This window comes from Balaenoptera borealis, assembly GCF_965194805.1.
Source record: "Balaenoptera borealis genome assembly, chromosome: 20".
In the NCBI taxonomy this organism is placed as follows: domain Eukaryota; kingdom Metazoa; phylum Chordata; class Mammalia; order Artiodactyla; family Balaenopteridae; genus Balaenoptera; species Balaenoptera borealis.
Window position 1 is genome coordinate 57,767,407 of NC_138879.1, and position 18,758 is coordinate 57,786,164.

General features: G+C 48.1%; 1 protein-coding gene across 3 annotated transcripts in view; it reads left to right on the forward strand.

Moving 5' to 3' along the window:
• Positions 1 to 18,758, forward strand: part of LOC309618892 (heparan sulfate glucosamine 3-O-sulfotransferase 3B1) — a 48,616-nt gene that overhangs the window by 14,598 nt on the left and 15,260 nt on the right. Inside the window, exon 2 of one of the 3 annotated variants that reach the window (XM_082373363.1) lies at positions 3,241 to 3,397. The exons of 1 other annotated variant lie outside the window; for it this stretch is intronic. In XM_082373363.1, coding sequence (XP_082229489.1) covers positions 3,241 to 3,397 — 157 coding nt within the window. Of the gene's footprint in view, positions 1 to 3,240; positions 3,398 to 18,758 lie in introns of those variants that run through there. One more of the 3 variants, XM_082373365.1, reaches the window with a different exon arrangement.

The following is an 18,758-nucleotide window of genomic DNA, read 5'->3' on the forward strand; positions in this document are numbered from 1 at the left end:
ATAACCCGAGGAGGGGTGTTTGTCGAATGCCGGTGTGGGGCACGTTATCAGAACAGGTCTCCAAGGTCACTTGCAGTTCAAGAGTTTGACCCCTGACCCTGGGCTCTGTCTCTCCACCTTTACCCCTTGGAACAGGCCGCCCCTTCTTTTTTTTTTTTTTTTTTTTGGCCGCTAGGCATGTGGGATCTTAGTTCCCGGACCAGGGATTGAATCCTCACCCCCTGCAGTGGAAGCGCAGAGTCTTAACCACTGGACCGCCAGGGAAGTCCCAGCCGCCCCTTCTTATTGGGAGTTAGATCCCATACTTGTGCCACTGGGACATCACCTCAAATGTATTGTGTCTGCACCCCCTTTGCTCCTGGGATGATGGGTGAGAATTTCAAGCTGGGTCTTGCTACGAGCTTCTTTAGCTGGGCTTCCACCGTTGCTCCCTCAGCAGGCTAATTGCCGGTTCAGCTTTCCAAGAAGATTATTATGTCTCTTTTCAAAGGTAAGCACTCGTCTCTGTGCTGTTTGTATGGAGCAGGATGTCTGATGATGCTGGATAAAGGGGCCAAGCTGTTTTGCACCCTGCCTGGTCCAGGGTCGCCCCCGTGGTCTGTACACGTGTTATCATCACACCAGGCTGACTGCTCGCCCTGCACGGAATTCTGAGAAATTACAGCAGGGCCGTGAAGAAACATTGGCAGCCTTGAAGCTGCAAACAAAGCCAATCGCTTTTTTTTTTTTTTTAAAACATGCATTTCCCCCTCTTTGTGTCGGGGCCAAGGGGGGACACTTGAAAGTGTTCTTTAGTTTTACAGCACCGGAAACGAAGGAAACTTTCAGATTAGGTGTCGCTGGGAAAGGAGATGAGTGGAACCTTTTACAGAGAGAAGTGGGGGATTAGTTTACCTGTTTGTACAAAACTTAAGTTACAGGAGAATCTGGATTTCCCCTCCACGCACTCTGCTTGCTCGAACGATCTTGTTATCTCCTGACACACTTAGCAAGGACCCTTCCTCGTATTTGGCGAAATCCGAACTCCTGTTTGTGTGGCCCCCTCACCTCGCTTCTGGGTCTGGGGGTGTGTCTGGCTAAGGTGTTTCCCACGGTCTGGAGGTGAACAGTTTCACACCAGAGTGGGGTCCTGGATGGTGTACTCTCGACTAGTTTTTCATTCTTATCACACTTCCTCTCCTATAAAGTTACGTATCTTTTACCAGGACACTTAATACCCACCTTCTCTTCCTGCGGGGCCTGTGAACGTCAGGCAGTAACGACGTGGCCTTCTCGCCAAGTCGTGACCAGAGCGTCTAGATGGCGGTGCTAATGGGATACCGTGGAGTCCACCGTTCCTTCCTCCGTGATTTAATTTCATCCACCAGACAGTCTGGAACAACTGGGATGGGCCAAGCAGTATGAAAGCACTTGGGAGAATCAGATATTAACCCGTTATCAGACACCTCAAGGAGCTCACGATCTTGCTCAAGGGGCCATAGTGAGAGATAATATAGAACAAAGTGAGAAATGCCATGGGAGCAGAGAGAAGGGGGCCCAAAGGAGAGGTCACTGTTGAGCTGGGCTTTGATGTATGGATAGGAGTTGGCTGGCTGATTGTCCCAGAAAGCTGATAAAAGGATTCAGGGCAGAGCAGCTCTGTGGGAAAGGCCCAGAGCAAGCTCTGGCCAAGTGATGGGGACATGCGGGGGCATGGGGAGAGGGCCCAGGAGGCCAGCTCGGAGGTGGAATGTTATGTTGAGGATGGGTCTTCAGCTCACTGGAAGATTTTTGGGGCAGCAGAGCCTCCCATACTGAAGAAATTCAGACGTGACATGAATTATGCATTTGAATCATATGAATGTATTTTTGAGGAAAAGGAAATGATTCGGTCTTTCCAAGGCAGAGAAAGCAAGAAAACGTATAGATGGTTTTCTGGGGTGATCAACACCCAGCCCCACTGGATGGTTTCTATGAGGCTCTTGGAATTCTAGGACAAGCATGTGTCCCCATGGTGCTCAGGAGAAGGGACAGGCCACGCCTCCTCACTCGTGACAGAACCCACACACCCCTCTTCCCTGTTGCCTCTCTGGGTGACTTGAATGACTGTCCCACAGGGCTTTGGGGGAAAGAGAGCCCTTCTTCCCAGGTCCCAACTGGGCTCCAGTAAGAAGCAGATGGCCACAGCCTGCAGGCAGGGCCGCCCGCCTCCTCCTCTGGTCCCTAGTTCTGCTGGGGGTCGGGGAGAGCCCCGTCATTCCTCTGGGGGGTACTTCTGAGCGAGCAGAGGAAGCCAGGGGAGAAAGATGCCACGTGGCCCCCACTCCCTGGGGCTGACCCTGGCCGCTGTCTCAGAATCCGGGGCAAGTTGAGAGAAGCACGCTGGGCTCCCGGTTGCCAGCATCCCCAGAGCAGTTTAATTCTAGTCCCATCATTCACCGTGGAGGAACTCAGTTAAGCTTGGGAGCCTCCCATGTTAGCTTATAGAAGTGGTGGCATTTACTGATCCATCCCGGCTTAGAACTGCATTTCCCTTAGATCCAGGGGCTACTTCTGTTTAGAAGAAACAGATCCGAGAGGCCGAGGGGTGAGCTCAGGAGAGCCCGGCTAAGGGCTCCCGGTTAGGGGGCTGCCAGTGTGAGCGGGGGTGGGCCCTGTGCACTGGCCCTGTCCCTCCCCATCTGTCCCCTCTGGTGGAATGTTCTGTCACTCACATTTTTAGGGTTTTTAGGGTTTCTTCCAGTCCCAGCTGGAAACAGAAGTACGGAACAGGCTCGTGGCTTTTTTTGTGTTCTGTTAAAGGAGCATTTGCCAGGGAGAAACGTGTGCCAGCTTCTTCGAGACTTAAGCTTGCATTCATTTTGAGGCCTCTGATCAAAGCCACCTCATCTTACCCCAGATGGTGTCTTTGGGAGATGTTGGTTGGGGGGGATGGGAAGTGCAAGGGCATGGCACCTATGGGTGTGCGTCCTCTGTGGTTGCTCAGCCCCCAGCTGTGTTGGGGGACGGGCCCCAGGAGCTGGAGCTGTGGACCCAGCACTAGTGGACCCAGCCGTCTGGGCTACAGGTAAAGATGCTCCCCACCTGACTGCACCATTCAGGTTCAGCGGTGTGCTTGGGTTAGTCAGTCCCACTTATTTTTATTGCACGTGACCTCCGTAGAGAATTTTCCAGCTGCTGGTTGCTTGTCAGTTACATTCTAATTTAGATTTGATGCTGTTTTGTCTTCATAGTAAAATCCTTTGTCTTTTCTCTACTCAGTGGAGTCTATCAAGAGGACAACCTGGGGGAAACAGACATTATGGACACCCCTGGGGATTGTGTCCATTGGAAACCAGCAACGAGGACAGAGAACTGGGGACGAATCCAGTTGATTTCACTCAGCTCGTGGTGTCCCTGGACTACAATGGCCACTGATGTCAGCTTTGCTTCTTATAGTTACATATTGATTTTGTCAATTAATTGAGCAGCTACTCTGTGCCAGGCTCTGGGGATGCAGAGATTTATTCATTTCATGATTATTATTGAGTGCCTATTTTATGAACACTGATCCTGCCCTCCTGACACTTACATTCTACTAGGGAGATGGGCAGGAGACTGATACACAAACAAACTAATAAAAATAGAAGGTCTCCTGCAGTGATAAGAACCACGAAGAGAAATAAAACAGAGAGAGGGGATGGAGAGTTGTGGGAGAGAGGATGATGGGAGAAAAGGGCTATTTTAGGCCTTTTTAAAGAGGTGATGTTGGGTAGAGACCGGAAGGAAGAGAAAGGGCATCTGGGGGCCCCGGGGATGGGATCACGTCCCTGTGAGAAGTCACTGTGATCAGAGATCGAAGAAAGAGGGCCGGTTAGGGGCAGAGAGGAAGCTCTCTGTGTTCTTAGTGTAAAGGCGTGCCAGTTGGGGGTTGCATAAATGAGGGCGGGGACAGGGCCTGGCCTACACCATGGATATTGACTATAGAGCTTGTGAGTGAAGTCGGGGGTTGAGATGGCTAAATACAGTCGTGTGGTGCGTGATACAGGCAAAAAGAGAAGGATGCTCAAGGCAAAGAAATATTGCAGAGGAAGGAGTGATTAAATCTGTCGAAGTGGGGAAGGATCTCTCCTGGAAAGGCTTCAGAGAAGAGGTAACGCAGAGCAAGGTTTTGACGGATGAATAGGAGTTCGTGTACAGACCAAGTGAGGAAGGGGGAGTCTTCTTGGCAGAAGGAACACATGTGAAAAGCCAAGGAGGTTTATGTGAAAAAGTGTCGTGGACGCAGGGAAGGACCAGCAGGGGAGAAAGGAAGGCGAGTGGGACAGCGTCAGGGGGACTGAGGGCTTTGGTGAGTGGGCCTTTAACATCATGACTTCAAAGGGTAACTAGTACGGTTCATTATGCATCTTTCCTCTCTCTCTCAAGCATTTCAACTTGGAAGCGGGATTTACAAAGTGCCACTGAATAGTGTGAAATAGGAATTGCTTTTGCTGGTGATCAGAGAATATGCCCCACCCCCCAGAAAAATAGGCAAAGGCTGGGATCCTCTTGGGATGTGCTCGGGGACCCACATCCTCTAAGCTGGGTGCTTTTTGCTTGCCTGGATGGAGCCCGTCATTAGGGTAGAGCCCAATGCCGTGTAATTAGAAATTCCACTTCTCAGCTCGAGGACCTGCCCAGCAACAGCCCCTCGGATGCTGGGTTCCAACAATCTTAGAAGCTGCTTGGGGCTTGGCTGCCACAGCCAAATGCCAAACCTGGTAATTACAAGGTAGCTTTGCAAGCACACACCTGTTCTGAAGGTGCAGGTAGGGCCTGCTGCACCCTCACTGGAGCGTATGCCTCTGCACAGACCATCCCCAGGGATGCTGGGTGCACATGTGTGTTTATCCCCTGCCCCCATTCTCTCTCTTCACCCTCCCCCTTCTTTTCTTTCTAATCTGAACATTTCTTACTCCGTCTCTTTCTGAATGCCACATTTCTGACCATTTTGTCTCATGAGGCCACCTCTTCGGCTGTTTTACTAGGAGTGACCCCAGTGAACTGTGCTTTTCTCTGAAAGCCAGAACCAGGAAAGTCTCACCCCTTTGGCTGTGTTGTGCTTCTTATCGTTCAGAAGAGACACTGCACAGAAGGACCCAGCTTGGAGGATGGAAGGCTGCTGCTTGGCGGGGTGGGGTTTGGTGGTGGAGTTTTTCCCCAGGATCGCTCATCAGATATTTTCCACTTGACACTCCTGGTTTATAGCCAGGCTAATTTAATTTCCAGCTGACAGGCGACTCCCCGCATGATGGTAATCTCAAATAGTTAATGGGCTAGAACAGGAGGCAGCCTATTGAGTTGATTCTTGGGGGCTCTACTCGGTGGCTTCCCAAGACTAATTTATCAGCCTGTTTTTCTTGGTTGGAGTGGATTGTTCAGCCTGGCGCAGCTTTTGTGTCTCACTGCTTCTCAAGATGGATTGAGTCGTGACTTCTGCCCTCTGGACATTTAGAACCAGCTCGCTTTGCCTTCTACACACCTGGTTTGTGTAAAGGGAAGAAGGAGGGCAGAGCGGGTATAGACTCAGGTCAGCTCCTCTGTCCGAGATACCTGAAAACACCTTGTGAGAAATTCTGATTCTTTCCCTGGCCCCAGCAGGGTGGGTAGCAAAGCCTTTTGGGCGAGCCGTATAGAGCCGCCCTGGTCTGTGATGTTGGTCCTAGGATTGGAGGGCGAGTGCTTTTCCTCCTGCAGGACACTGGACTTTGGAGAGATTTCTTTACGAGACAAATACTGTTGAAAAAAACCAGGGCTAAAGCATGCGATACAGAATAGGAAGAGTGACAGAGGAATTAGGGCTGTGCCTGGGGAAGGCTCGTCTGATGATTTTCAGTTTTGTGATCATTTGTTTCGGTTGGGTTGGGTGAAAAATGAACTCCTAAAATAAAGGCAAAAGGGCAGAAGTGCAGGGAACCAGTGAGACATTTAGCTTTCACTTTCTAAATTATTCTCTCTCTCCATATATATATGTTTATATATATATATGTTTATTCCATTATAATTTTTACGCTTATAATTCCCCATTTATTTATTTTTTTATTGACTGAAAAAGAGGGGAGATGGACGCCTACTTTAGAAAGGGGGTAGGTGATAATAGATGGGTCAGATGGGTCTGGGGAGACGGTTGCTGTATTTGAGCGTGTTAATCCTGGAGGTCCTTAGAACTGCTGAGAACCGGGATGAACGTGACATTCGGAGTTGAACCTGCTGAAGCCCGAGTCCCTGCTTTGCCGTGGCTGGATCCTTGGAGCAACTCCATCTAACCTCCCTCAGCCTCACTCTCCTGGCTCTAAAGTGGAGCAAACACCCCTTGGAGAGCCTGGGTCCCCAGTCTTTTCTGGTGGATAAAGTGCCGCACGCGGGTCTTAGAGTTGACCTCGTAACGGCCAAGGAAGAGAGAGACGCGTCTTCTGATCGCAAGGAGGCCTAGTCATTCTTGCCTGGAGGCAGACTGGCTTTCCTGTTGAGCATCCCAGTGGGCAGTGTCTTTGTGGCTTTACAGGACCACGTGCAGACCACTGTCATGCCAGCTCATCATATCGATGTCACTAAAACACAGAGGCGTATCCCATTTGGAGGTAGTTCAGGCAAAGCACTGGGGGGTGAGCGAAGCTTGGGGGTCCTAACTGTGATGCTGACCTCACAGGTGGATGGAGAACATGTGTCCACCGTGCTGAGTACACTGACCACCTAACCACACCACCTCGTCCGGGCTTCTGATGGTCGAGCAGCTGGCTGGCGGCTGGCGCATTGCTCATGAGCCATCTCGGGGCTCTCTACCTGGGCCCGTGGACGGCCCCCGCGGGTCTGTAATCCCCCTGAACCTGGGTCCTGAGGCTCATATGCACGTCGCACATGTGCACTCTAGCACCCAGCCCTTTTCCCAAACTCTCTGTAACCCCTAAGAGTGGAAGCGCCCCGCTCTGAGGGCACAGCTCTGGGACTTGCAGCCTGTCAGTGAGGGTAACATTCTGTCATGATCATTAACAAGCCCCATTTCTGTTCTGAGTAAGAGGAAAACCCTCTCTCTTCAGAGGAAGCGGGGCCCCAGGAAAGGGGCTCCTTCCTTGGACAGACACTGTTTGTCTCGTAAAGAAATCTCTTGGAATTCCAGATTCATGGAGACAGCTTAAGGAGATGCAGTATATATACAATGGAATATTACTCAGCCATAAAGAAGAATGAAATTCTGCCATTTGCAGCAACATGGATGGACCTAGAGGGTGTTATGCTGAGTGAAATAAGTCAGAGAGAGAAAGACAAATACTTACGGTATCATTTATATGTGGAATCTAAACAAAACAGAAGCAGACTCACAGACACAGAGAACAAACTAGTGGTTCCCAGTGGGGGGGGGGGAGGGGCAAGATAGGAGAAGGGGATGAAGAGGTACAAGCTACTATGTATAAAATAATCTACAAGGATACACTGTACCACACAGGGAATCTAGCCAATATTTTATAATAACTTTAAGGGGAGTATAATCTATGAAAATACTAAATCGTGATGTTGTACACCTATAACCTATATAATATTATAAATCAACTATACTTCCATTTAAAAAAAAAAAAAGAATAAAAGAAGATGGTTGGGGCATCAGCTCTGGGCACCTTTATACAGTGGGTTGATTCCACGCCTCTTTTTGTTACCTGGTCGTCCTACCTGCTTCCACGTGAGAAGTTAATCGATGTGCACTCAGCCAGCCCAGGGAAACAATGTCCTTGGAGGGGTTGAGGGGTTGATTAATTTCCCAAACATGCTAATGGGGCAGCCGAGAGGGTGTCTCTTGTTCTCTCCTTTAGCGGGTGTTTGCTCACGGGCTTAGTGCTGCGTGTTCCCAGCCCCGGATTTGGAAGTGGATCCATTTGGGAAAGTAGCAGCTTAAAGGTCTTTATTTGGTTTTGTGGGTGAATGGAGAACAGCGCTGAGCATCTCAGGGAGAGGCAGCCGTTGTTCGCGGCCCCCCGCCTCCGGCTGGCCTCCCAGGAAGGCTCCTACCCCACCCCAGGCTGGCCTGCCTGGACCCAGAAACCCTGTTCTAGCTTAGAAACTGCGGTGATGCTCGCCTTCTCTCCATTTCCGCTTCTTACATACGGACATAAAAACCTAAGCCCTCGTTTGTTTATAACATTTCTGGGGTGAACACCGACCTTATATTCTGATTCTCACCCTGAACACTGTGTGGGAAGCTACAGTTTCCGTGGGTGAACTCAGAACGCAGAAGGGCCCCGCCCTCAGTACATCTTGCTTAAAAACTGAAGGTCTTTCCTCGTCTCTAGCCTGTTACCAGCTTTTCTTTTTTCCTTCCATCTGCGTGTCTTCGAATCAGCCGTTCTGTCGTTTTCACCCCAACACCGCTTTCCCACTCAGGTCTGCGGAACTGCATTTATTGTGTATCTGCCCTTCTTGAACACGTACTCCAGGTGGCTTTTGAATGATACCGAAAGGGCCACAAACACATAAAATGTGAGAGTAAGACAGGAGAATCGATAGTTGGGCCATAAAATGGAGCCAGGAACTGGCCTAAGAAATGTCTCTCAAATGACAGTGGACATGACCCTCAGCTCCATGGCAGCTTTCACAGACAGACAAACCTCAGGTACACAAATCACTCAAACAAGCTGTTTGCTCAAAAGAAAGCATGACTGTTCTTGGTACTAAGTTGGGGAGGGGGTTATATAAAGAGGATGCTGGGGGGTAACAGCCACTGGCGTGGATAGCACTTTTATTTTATTTTTTAAATTTATTTTACTGAAGTATAGTTGATGTACAGTGTTGTGTTAATTTCTGCGGTATAGCAAAGTGACTCAGTTATACATATCTATATGTTCTTTTTCATATTCTTTTCCATTATGGTTTATCACAGGATATTGAATATAGTTCCCTGTTCTCTACAGTAGGACCTTGTTGTTTATCCATTCTATATATAATAGTTTGCATCTGCTAACCCCAAACTCCCACTCCATCCCTCCCCACCCCCTCCCCCTTGGCAACCACAAGTCTGTTCTCTATGTCTGTGAGTCTGTTTCTGTTTCGTAGATAAGTTCATTTGTGTCATATTTCTGATTCCACAGATTAGTGATGTCATATGGTATTTGTCTTTCTTTCTGTCTTACTTCACTTAGTACGATCATCTCTAGGTCCATCCATGTTGCTGCAAATGACTTTTTTTTATGGCTGAGTCCATTGTCTATTATGTACCACATCTTCTTTTGGATAACACTCTTATAAAAAGCACATGGCTAATCCAGCCTTTTTGGTAAAGGGTAATTTTCTAAAAGCAAAAGGTAAAATCAGGACTCTCATCCAGTTATAATGTTAAGGATTATATTTCTTTAACGATCACGTGAAGGATTTTATTTTACTTATTATTGGGTTGGCCAAAAAGTTGGTTCGGGTTTTTCCATACGACGTTACAGAAAAAACGGAATGAACTTTTTGGCCAACCCAATATTAATGAGAACCAGACAGATGTTACCATTGGTCCAAAGGAGAAGTCAAAAGAACTTAAGTTTCCTTGACATAAAGGAGCATTGAGATGAATTACAAATAGGTGGAAACTGGCTTTTTCCATGTAGTGGGAGGTGGAGAAGGAAACCCACAGAAGTTCCACCGGAAAGCACTTATATGCATGCCTATGGTCAAGACTTACATTGCCTTGCTATGTTGCTGCCTATAATTTACAGAGTTGCAAAATATCTCAAAGGCAATAAAAAGGCTAGCTCCAGATAACACACGGCACAGTTTTCCGCTGGAGATATCCAGTAATCTTTTCTGCCTATTCCAAATTTCTTTACATCTTCTTGTGTCAGTCCTCAGTAACCTCACGGAATTTATCATCATCTAAAAGCCCAGATCTGTTTAAAATATGCTGCTGGGAAGCACAGTCTCCCCCACTCCTGATACGTCTTGTAGCCACTCACCTCCCACGTTTGATGTGGCTTCTCATAGCCTCTGAGATCAAATCCAAATTCTGTCTGGCATTTGTTCGTTTGTTCGTTTACCCTTCATTCATCTAAGAGACATGTATTTTGGCCACAGTGCAAATAAGGCAGAGCCCAATCCTCAGCCCCCTCGAAGTCTATAAGAGCAGCTAGAGAAAGGTTATGCTAATGTTCGTGTGTGTGCACGAGGGTGTATTTGCAGGGAGGGTGGTGGTCCTAAGAGGGGAGCAGAATTGCTAGCCCAGCCTGGGGAAGGAATGAGTGCCATAGGAATGTACTAGAAGGAGAAGGGCTCTGCTTGCCCATGGCTGGGGTGAAGGGTGAAAAAGGAAGGTAGGGGACATAGCATGTCCTTGGGGAAAAGCAGGGAGACACCTGGGCAGGGAGCTTGAACGTCATGTTCAACATCATGAGAAGCTGTGAAGGTTTCTAGATGCGGCTTTTGGGAAGATGTCGGGGAAGCAGGGGTGGAGGGCCAAGCAGAGTGGAAAGGGGACCACTCCAGCCTGCTTTCCAATCTTTCTTGCCTTATTTCTCACCATTCCACAAACAAACAAACAAGCTTCAGTCCAAGCCCAATGTTTCAATCACTGTCTTACATTCCTACACTCGGGTATCTTTTGTTCTTGATGTCTTCACTTCCACCTGCCCTTGGGACCAGCTCAAGGAAGCTTTAGATGTCCCAAAGGACATGACTTCTGGGTGCTTCTTTTCCACATTTCAATGCAATATGTACTGGCAAAATTCCTGGATGTGGAATTTCTCTCCAAATACACAGTAAGCCCCTGGAGGGCAAGAATCATCCCCGTGAATGATAGCTACATGCCATTTCACTGATTCCTTAACCATCCATGAGAGAGACTACGTCCACATTCCTACTCTGTTTTCTTCTTGAGACCCAGGGGAGAGACATTTGGGGTGTCTCACCCCACCATCATTTGATGAATGCAAATGAATTTTAATAATTTAAGCAAAATAATAAGTAGAATGGCAATGAATAGACATCAGCTTATTAGTGTCATTTTTTTTTTTTTTACTGTTGTTAACAGCGACCACTTATTGTTTTGAGACAAGGTGGTTTATTACCGGCCCCCAGAGGTGGTGCATCCAAAGTTCAAAAGTGAGAGGCGCTCATGGCTGGCTTCTGTCCCACAGGTGAAATAAGGAACTTGTTCTTTGCTGTAGGTTAGCACTCACGGTCAAGTCCTTCTTTACGTGTACGGCCTCGTAATGTAATTGTGTCACGTAATATAATGGGTAGGATGATACATAAATGTTGCTCTAGAATTAACTACTTTGAGCATTGGGATCCTGAGATGGTCACCACTTTCAAACCTGGCCCTCATGGTAACTTATTATCCCAGGTTGCCCCCAATTCTCTTTACATATTTGCATTGTGACCTCTAGTCATTAGCTTTAAGCACTGCTAGTTCATTTCCTTTCATTCATTCATTTATGTGTTCATTCATTCATTTATGTGTTCATTCATTCATTTATGTGTTCATTCATTTATGTGTTCATTCATTCATTTATGTGTTCATTCTTCATTCATTTATGTGTTCATTCAGCAGATTATTTTCCAGTGCTTCCTATGCTGGGTGTTTTGCGGGGTTTTGTTCTTGTATTTCTTTTGAAGATAAAAATCTTTACAATTCACCGTCCATATAAATACAAAACAAAACATGGCGGGCCATAAGATTCAACCAAACATGTTGATCTTAGAAATCGTCATTAGGGCTTAAAAATAGTTACAGGGTTAGTTTTTCACGGGGGCTAATGCAGGGTAAAAGGCTAATCTTGCTTGTAATTCTCAGCAGCTCTCTCACTAACCATTTGGTTATTTGATCTCCCTGGCGCTTACAGTTTTGTTGCCTTGTGCGAGTTGTGGAGTGGGGGGAGGGAACGCTTTGTCTCAAGCACAGAAGAATCGCTGGAAATTTTAAGACTCACCGTCTATCAGGAAGTTCTCATAAAATTTGAACAATCTTGATGAGACGCGCTCAAGTAATACAGAACACTTGAGCAGAGCTTCAGCCTCCAAGACTTTCCATCTGTCCTATCTTTGGACGTGAAACACACAAGCAAGTTGGACTTTATAATCTGTTACAGATGCACTGAGTTTTTATAAAAAATGGTGACCGTGATAATGAAAACTGGTTCTGGAAAGCTTCCATACTTCACAAGCTGAGAATCCCCAAAAGGGTAGGAGAGAGGGCACTTTGACGGGTGTCTTTATTTTATTATTTTAATAAGTTTATTTATTTATTATTTATTTATTTTGGCTGCATTGGGTCTTCGTTGCTGCACACGGGCTTTCTCTAGTTGCGGCGGGCTTGGGCTACTCTTCCTTGCGGTGCGCGGGCTTCTCATTGCGGTGGCTTCTCTTGTTGCGGCTCGTGGGCTCTAGGCGCATGGGTTTCAGTAGTTGTGGCACATGGGCTTAGTTGCTACGCGGCATGTGGGATCTTCCCGGACCAGGGCTTGAACCTGTGTCCCCTGCATTGGGAGGCGGATTCTTTTTTTTTTTTTTTTTTAATTATTTATTTATGGCTGCGTTGGGTCTTCGTTTCTGTGCGAGGGCTTTCTCCAGTCGTGGCAAGCGGGCGCCACTCCTCATCGCGGTGCGTGGGCCTCTCATTATCGCGGCCTCTCTTGTTGCGGAGCACAGGCTCCAGACGCGCAGGCTCAGTAATTGTGGTTCACGGGCCTAGTTGCTCCGCGGCATGTGGGATCTTCCCAGACTAGGGCTCGAACCTGTGACCCCTGCACTGGCAGGCAGATTTTCAACCACTGCGCCACCAGGGAAGCCGGGAGGCGGATTCTTAACCACTGTGCCGCCGGGGAAGTCCTGATGGGTGTCTTCAGAGTTTCCATCGGCCTTGCCATGTCACTTCCTTTCTCTAGACACCTTCCGATCAGCTTCAAGCACTAGGTCAGACCAACTGGGAAGAAATAATTGCTGCTGATTATCGGCGTGAAAATAAGAAACTGCAGGGTTTTCTTTGTCAGCAGTGTCTCCAGGTTTATACACTCCCAAGGATGTTCTCTAGAAAGTACCTCTTTTCTTCTCTAAAATGTTCTCGAGCTATTTAAAGCCTGTGATAAGGGAAGTTTATTTGCTCTCATTTCCCTTCAGTTTAGCTTAACTCAAACTTACGTCTGGGGTTTTTATTGACCTAATTTACTTTATACTTTATATCAACTTTTCAACTGATAACCATAAAGTGGAGTTCTGTTTGTAAAGTAGAAGGGGAGCAGGGAGAGGGATGGAGCCATTGTCTTGGACTTAAGTCGAGGATTGACTGGGATTTCTCTCTCATCCCAAACTCCTACTGTCCCTGCAGTCAGGAGGCAGGAAGGTAATGAATTGTATCAACTCTTCATTCTGTGGACCTGGTTTCAGCAGTTGGGTTGTTTCTTTTCATCAGCCAGAGATGGACCCCTGCCCCTAAACGGGCTGTTTTACTTCATGTAAACCTCATTCTGTGCCATGGAAAGAAAGTAAGAAAGAAAGAGAGAGAGAGAAGGAGGAAGGAAGAAGGGGGAGAAGGAAAGAAAGAAAGAGAGAAGGATAGAAGGAACGAAACAGAGAAAGAAGGAAGGAAATGAAGAAAGAGAGAGAGAGAAAGAAAGAACCCTCCAAAGTAGGATGTGTTCACGTGAAAGACTGCCTCCTTTCCTGCTCCTCTTTGGCTTGGATCATCACATCCGTTCAGTGATGTCAACCCAAGAAGGGGAGTTTGGTTTTTCTTGGTCTCCAAGGTCCTACCGGGGATCTAAGAAGGAAGGTCCAAACATGGGATCTTTCCTAGCACAAGTGAAGAATTTCAGGAAACGGAGACTCTTTCAAATATTTGTTTTACAGGAGACTTTGAATTTAAGAACCAATGAGGAATTTCTTTTTCCTTAGCAATATTTCCCTAGAAATATCCCTACTATCTAGAGCCATAAGTCAAAGGAGATAATAAAGAGGGAACATAAGTGGGGTTCATTCCACCTTACCCATAGGAAGGGTTTTGCTGCTTTAAGAGCTTATTCACGTATGAACTACATTTGAGTCTCATTTTTTTTTTTTAAAGCAGGACAAATATCTCCATTTTACAAACGCAGAGAGACAGCTCAGAGATGTTAGGCAACTTGCCTGAAGACACATAGCCTGACCTTGAACCCTACTTTCCTTTCTATTCCACCGGGCACCAGGTTGCCTAACGAGTGAGTGCCTAGTTTTAGGATACCCTTGACATTGACTTCCACCGGAATTGCACTCTTGGGGTTGATCTGTACCCCCAAGGTACACTTTGAAGTACACTTTGTACCAGTTCAGTCATCGAATATTTATATAGGTTCTCCTTTACCAACTTGTGCCAACCTATGGCTGGCTGGAGGAGGAGGAGGTGGCATGAGGGTGGGGAGGGAGAGATGGAGATTGTAAGGGTCCCCGTATAGAATTTTAGAGCCTAAGAACACCCTTTTAAACCAATCCATTATTTTTTTTTAATATTTATTTTGTTTATTATTTTTTATTTTTTGGCTGCGTCGGGTCTTAGTTGTGATATGCAGGCTCTTTTGTTGAGGCGCGCGGGCGTCTCTCTAGTTGCAGGCCGCAGAGCGCGTGGGCTATGTAATTTGCGGCACTCGGGCTCTCTAGTTGAGGCGTGAGAGCTCAGTAGTTGTGGCAGGTGGGCTCAGTTGCCCCGCGGCATGTGGGATCTTAGTTCCCCGATCAGGGATCGAACCCGTGTCCCCTGCATTGGAAGGCGGATTCTTTACCATTGCACCACCAGGGAAGTCCCCCAGTCCGTTAATTTTTATACACAGGAAACTGAGCCCAAAGCTTTGAGTGCCTCGTCCAAGGTCTTAGGCTCTTGTCAGTGGCAGGGCAGGAACCAGAGCCCAGGGCTTCATGTGCCCAGTGCCCACCGGGCTTTCGCTGGGCCAGGAAGTCCCCTCCCCTTGCCCTGGGAGAAGGGGGGGGCAGGGGGCGGTGCTTCCCTGGTGGGGAAGTGATTTTTGTCCACGCTGTGTTGACGGGTGGTGTGGAATGGCTCAGAAGCTCTGGAGTAAGGGCCTGTTTACAAACATTTGCACCTCGTTGCCAAGGGCACAGGGTAGGCAGCCTTTCTTGGGATGAAGCAGGGAGCTGGGAGAGGATTTACCGGAGCCTGTGACACACACCAGCCCGTGTAACAGCCTGAGGGCTGGCCCTGTGTTGCCTGGCAGGTAACCCAGGCAGAGCTGGGGCTCCCAGCGCCCCAGGGAAAAGGAGCCGGTTCCAGACGGGAAGCCCGCACGGGTCAGAGTTCATCCCTGATGAGCAGGTCAGGTCTACACAGGGAAGAATCTGCCAAAGCAGGAAAGAGCAGAACTGCTTCGGCGGCAGCCGTTCCGCCTCTGCCTCTGGTGCCCTACTCTCCCCTTTCTGGGTCCTCTGCTCTGCCCTGCCTCTGCCCAATGGCACGGCTGATTTTACTTTCTAGGGAGTGTGCTTCCCAGAGAAACTTTTTTCTTTCTTTCTATTGATGAAAAAAGTTTTTTTTCTTTTTCTTTTTTTTTTTTTTTCAGGAAACGGGACACAGATTACTCTGATTTCACATGATTTGTGCCCGCACACAGTGAGGTCCAGTAAACACGAGCAACGCCCCACAGAGGGCAGACGCAAAAGGCTATTAGCTTTTAATTGAAACCCTCCCTCCACCCCCCCCAGCCCCCCAGCCCCTTCCAGGAACAGGAACTCAGGCCTTTGTGAAGCAGGGTCTATAACAGAGGATTCTGCCAAAATGAAAGGAATCTTGAGTTGACCCAGAGGAGTGAGATGCTCTTTTGAGCCCCGCCCCCTTATGGCATTCAAAGGCTTTTCATTTTCTGGGCAGTATTGAAATTCTAGGACAATGGAGGCCAAATCCTTGCAGTGGGGTTGGGGGCTGGGAGGGGAGAAAGGAGAGAGGGTTGGCCAAGGAGGGGACCCGGGGGGAGTCCATCCTTTGTTCTTTTTCTTCTTTCCTACCCATTACCTTAAAAAAAGAAAAAAAGAAAGAAAGTAAAAAGACCCAGTAAACTTTATAATGAATAATGACATCACTTCCGGAGCCCAACTGCTCCGGGGACCAGAGAGACGTGGAGAGCAACAGACTATTTACAATTTCATTTTAAATTATTTGAAACCCTCCCAGAGGAGTTCTTTGATATGCAAACATCTCGCCCAAATGGAGATAATTATTTATGGAGATGTGGCCCTTTGAAGGGGAGCTCCGATCTGGTGGGCTCAGAGACTTCCTACAAAGGAAGAAGGTTCCAGATAAGAAGGGGCTGAACTGATCCCCATCTTCCTCCCTCCCCCACCCCCCACTCCTCCCCTGGGAAGAAAACTGCTTTAAAGAAGAAACTTCCCAGGGTTACAACTTACAGCTCGAGTTACAAGTCTCAGGAGCCGCCGGTGTCTCCTTGTCCACAGTCAAGTTTACAGGAAGAGTTCCTTTCTCATCCCTGGGTGTCTCATCTTTCTGTCGGGATGGAAGCTACAAGGCTGGACCTTTGTCTTTGCACCCCCTCCCCCCGAAGTCCACTGTAATTTATAAGGTCACAAGGTAGAAAGGCACCTCCCCGGGGAAGAGTTTGGGGTGCATGTTCAGGGCTGGTAGATGGGCCTTCAGAAAAGGTGACAGCCGTGTGGCATCGGTGGTATCGTGGTGAGCAAGGCCGCCTTCAGAGAAGGTGACACCAGCTTCCCGCACACTTGTCACTACAGAAACCCCTCTGATTAGGACTCTAATGACCCTGGGGACTCCAGAGCGCCCGCTAGCCTCTGGGGACGTGTGCCCTCTCCTCGCCCCCGAACCTGCCAGTGTCTGCCACCTTCAGGACTGTCCACAGCTTTGCAGTTTGCTCCTTGGCAATGTCCCCTCCCTGCGACCCCCCAGCTGCCCTTCTGCCCTTTTCAAGTTAGCCGGCTGAGTGCTTCCCCGGCCTCTGTGATGGGGAGATTGAGGCACTCAGCTAACCTCAGCCTAACTGCCTTCCCTGGGGACCAGGCAGGGTGGGCCAGGCCTCTGGAGGAGGAAAGGATGAGGGAGGGGCTTGGGCAGCTGAGCAGTCAGATCCCAGTAACCCAAGGGTGTCCTTTCATAAAAGAAGACTTGTTATTTTTTGTTCGTTTTCTGAGTTTTTCTGGCATGTACTTTCAAGGCAGGAAGTTGGCTGTTTAGTCCCTGATCTTGCCTGTCACAGGTTAAGATGTGCTACCTTTGACAGCCCTCAGTGTTCCCCAGGAGGAAAGGGTTTTCTTTTTTCCTGAGTGGTCACAGGTGACGAAGGCACAGGTGCCGCGATCCCAGCATCCCAGGGAGAGCCCTCGACTGGAGCCGCAGAGGAAGGTGAGGGTTAGGAAAGGGTCCCCATGAGCAGGCTGCACCTGCGTTGAGGCCCGGGCTGAGGGTGCGAGGGTGTGCGACCCCGTTCTTCCCAAGGAGGAAACCAGCCTTCACAGACAGGAAGCCAAGGAGAGAGGGGATCTCAGGGTTGTTCGGGGTTGCTGCCTTTTTTTTTTTTAAAGCAGATTTTATTTATTTATTTTTTTAGAGCAGTTTTAGGGTCACAGCAAAATCAAGCAGAAAGCGCAGAGTTCCAGAAACTGAGCACCGGCGCTTGAATTTGGGGTTCAATCCCATTCCCATAGGCCTCCCGCTCCCCCCGAAGCACAGCCTTCCCCCATCAGAGTGGTCCACTGGTTATGATGAGCTTACACTGACACATCCGTCATCATCGCCCCAAGTCCATAGTTTACAGCAGGGCCCACCCCAGGAGATGTCTGTTCTGTGGGCTTGACAAATGCATAATGACACGTATCCGTCATGATGGTATCACTCGGTATTTTCACCGCCCTAAAAATCTTCTGTGCTCTACCTGTTCAGCCCCACCTCTCCCTGCATCTCTGGGGGTCCCAGTGTTTTTGAGTTTTGCTGCTGATACTTGCGGGTTTATCAGCTGCTCAAAAAAAAGGCGGGGGGCATCCTTATTCCCCACGTGGATTTCGGACTGTGAAGGTTTATTTATTTAGTTGTTTGCAGGGTGGGGAGGAGAGGTGTAACCTTCCTAGAAATCCTGATTCTTCTGGGTGTAAAGGTTTCTCCTGGCTGCTCTGTTGTTTTTTGAATTCTCAGGGGCTGGACGTGGGCTTTGGGAACAGCTAAAAGTGATGCGGCATTTCGGCTTCCTGGCCGGTTACCAACCTGACACCACAGTGGGATTGTCCTCAGAGCAGTTTATCAGAATGCGACCTCCTCTTCGGTGCTAATTCACAGACCAGGAGGCTGAGGCCTGGAAAGGCAGGAATGTGGCCAGGGTTGTTCATCTTCGTGAAAACTTGTAGCTTCTTTTTTTTTTTTTTTTTTTAAGCAACAGTAAATAGATCTGTGATGTCAAAATGTCTAAGTCTCTATTGACCATTTTCTCTTTTCAATCAAGATTTTCCTCCCAACGGTATCCAAACAAGGATTTGGGCAGCCTCGGGCTATTTGTAAGGGGATTTGCCTTGTGGAAGGAGTTTGCTTTAAGCTCTTCGTTGGAAAGGGGCAGCACAAGGGAAAGATTTGGGAGTGATAGAACTGGTCTGTATCTTGATCGTGGTGCTGGTTGTTAAAGATTTCTATGTATGTGTCCGAAGTCATGGAACTGGACACCAAGAATGATTATTTACTGTATGTAGGTTAAAAAGTAGATTTTTAGAATTAAGAAAAAAGATTGCTGTTGGAGGTCAGGAAACGTGCGGGTATTTTTTTTTATTGGGGTAGAGTTGATTCACGACGTTGTGTTAGT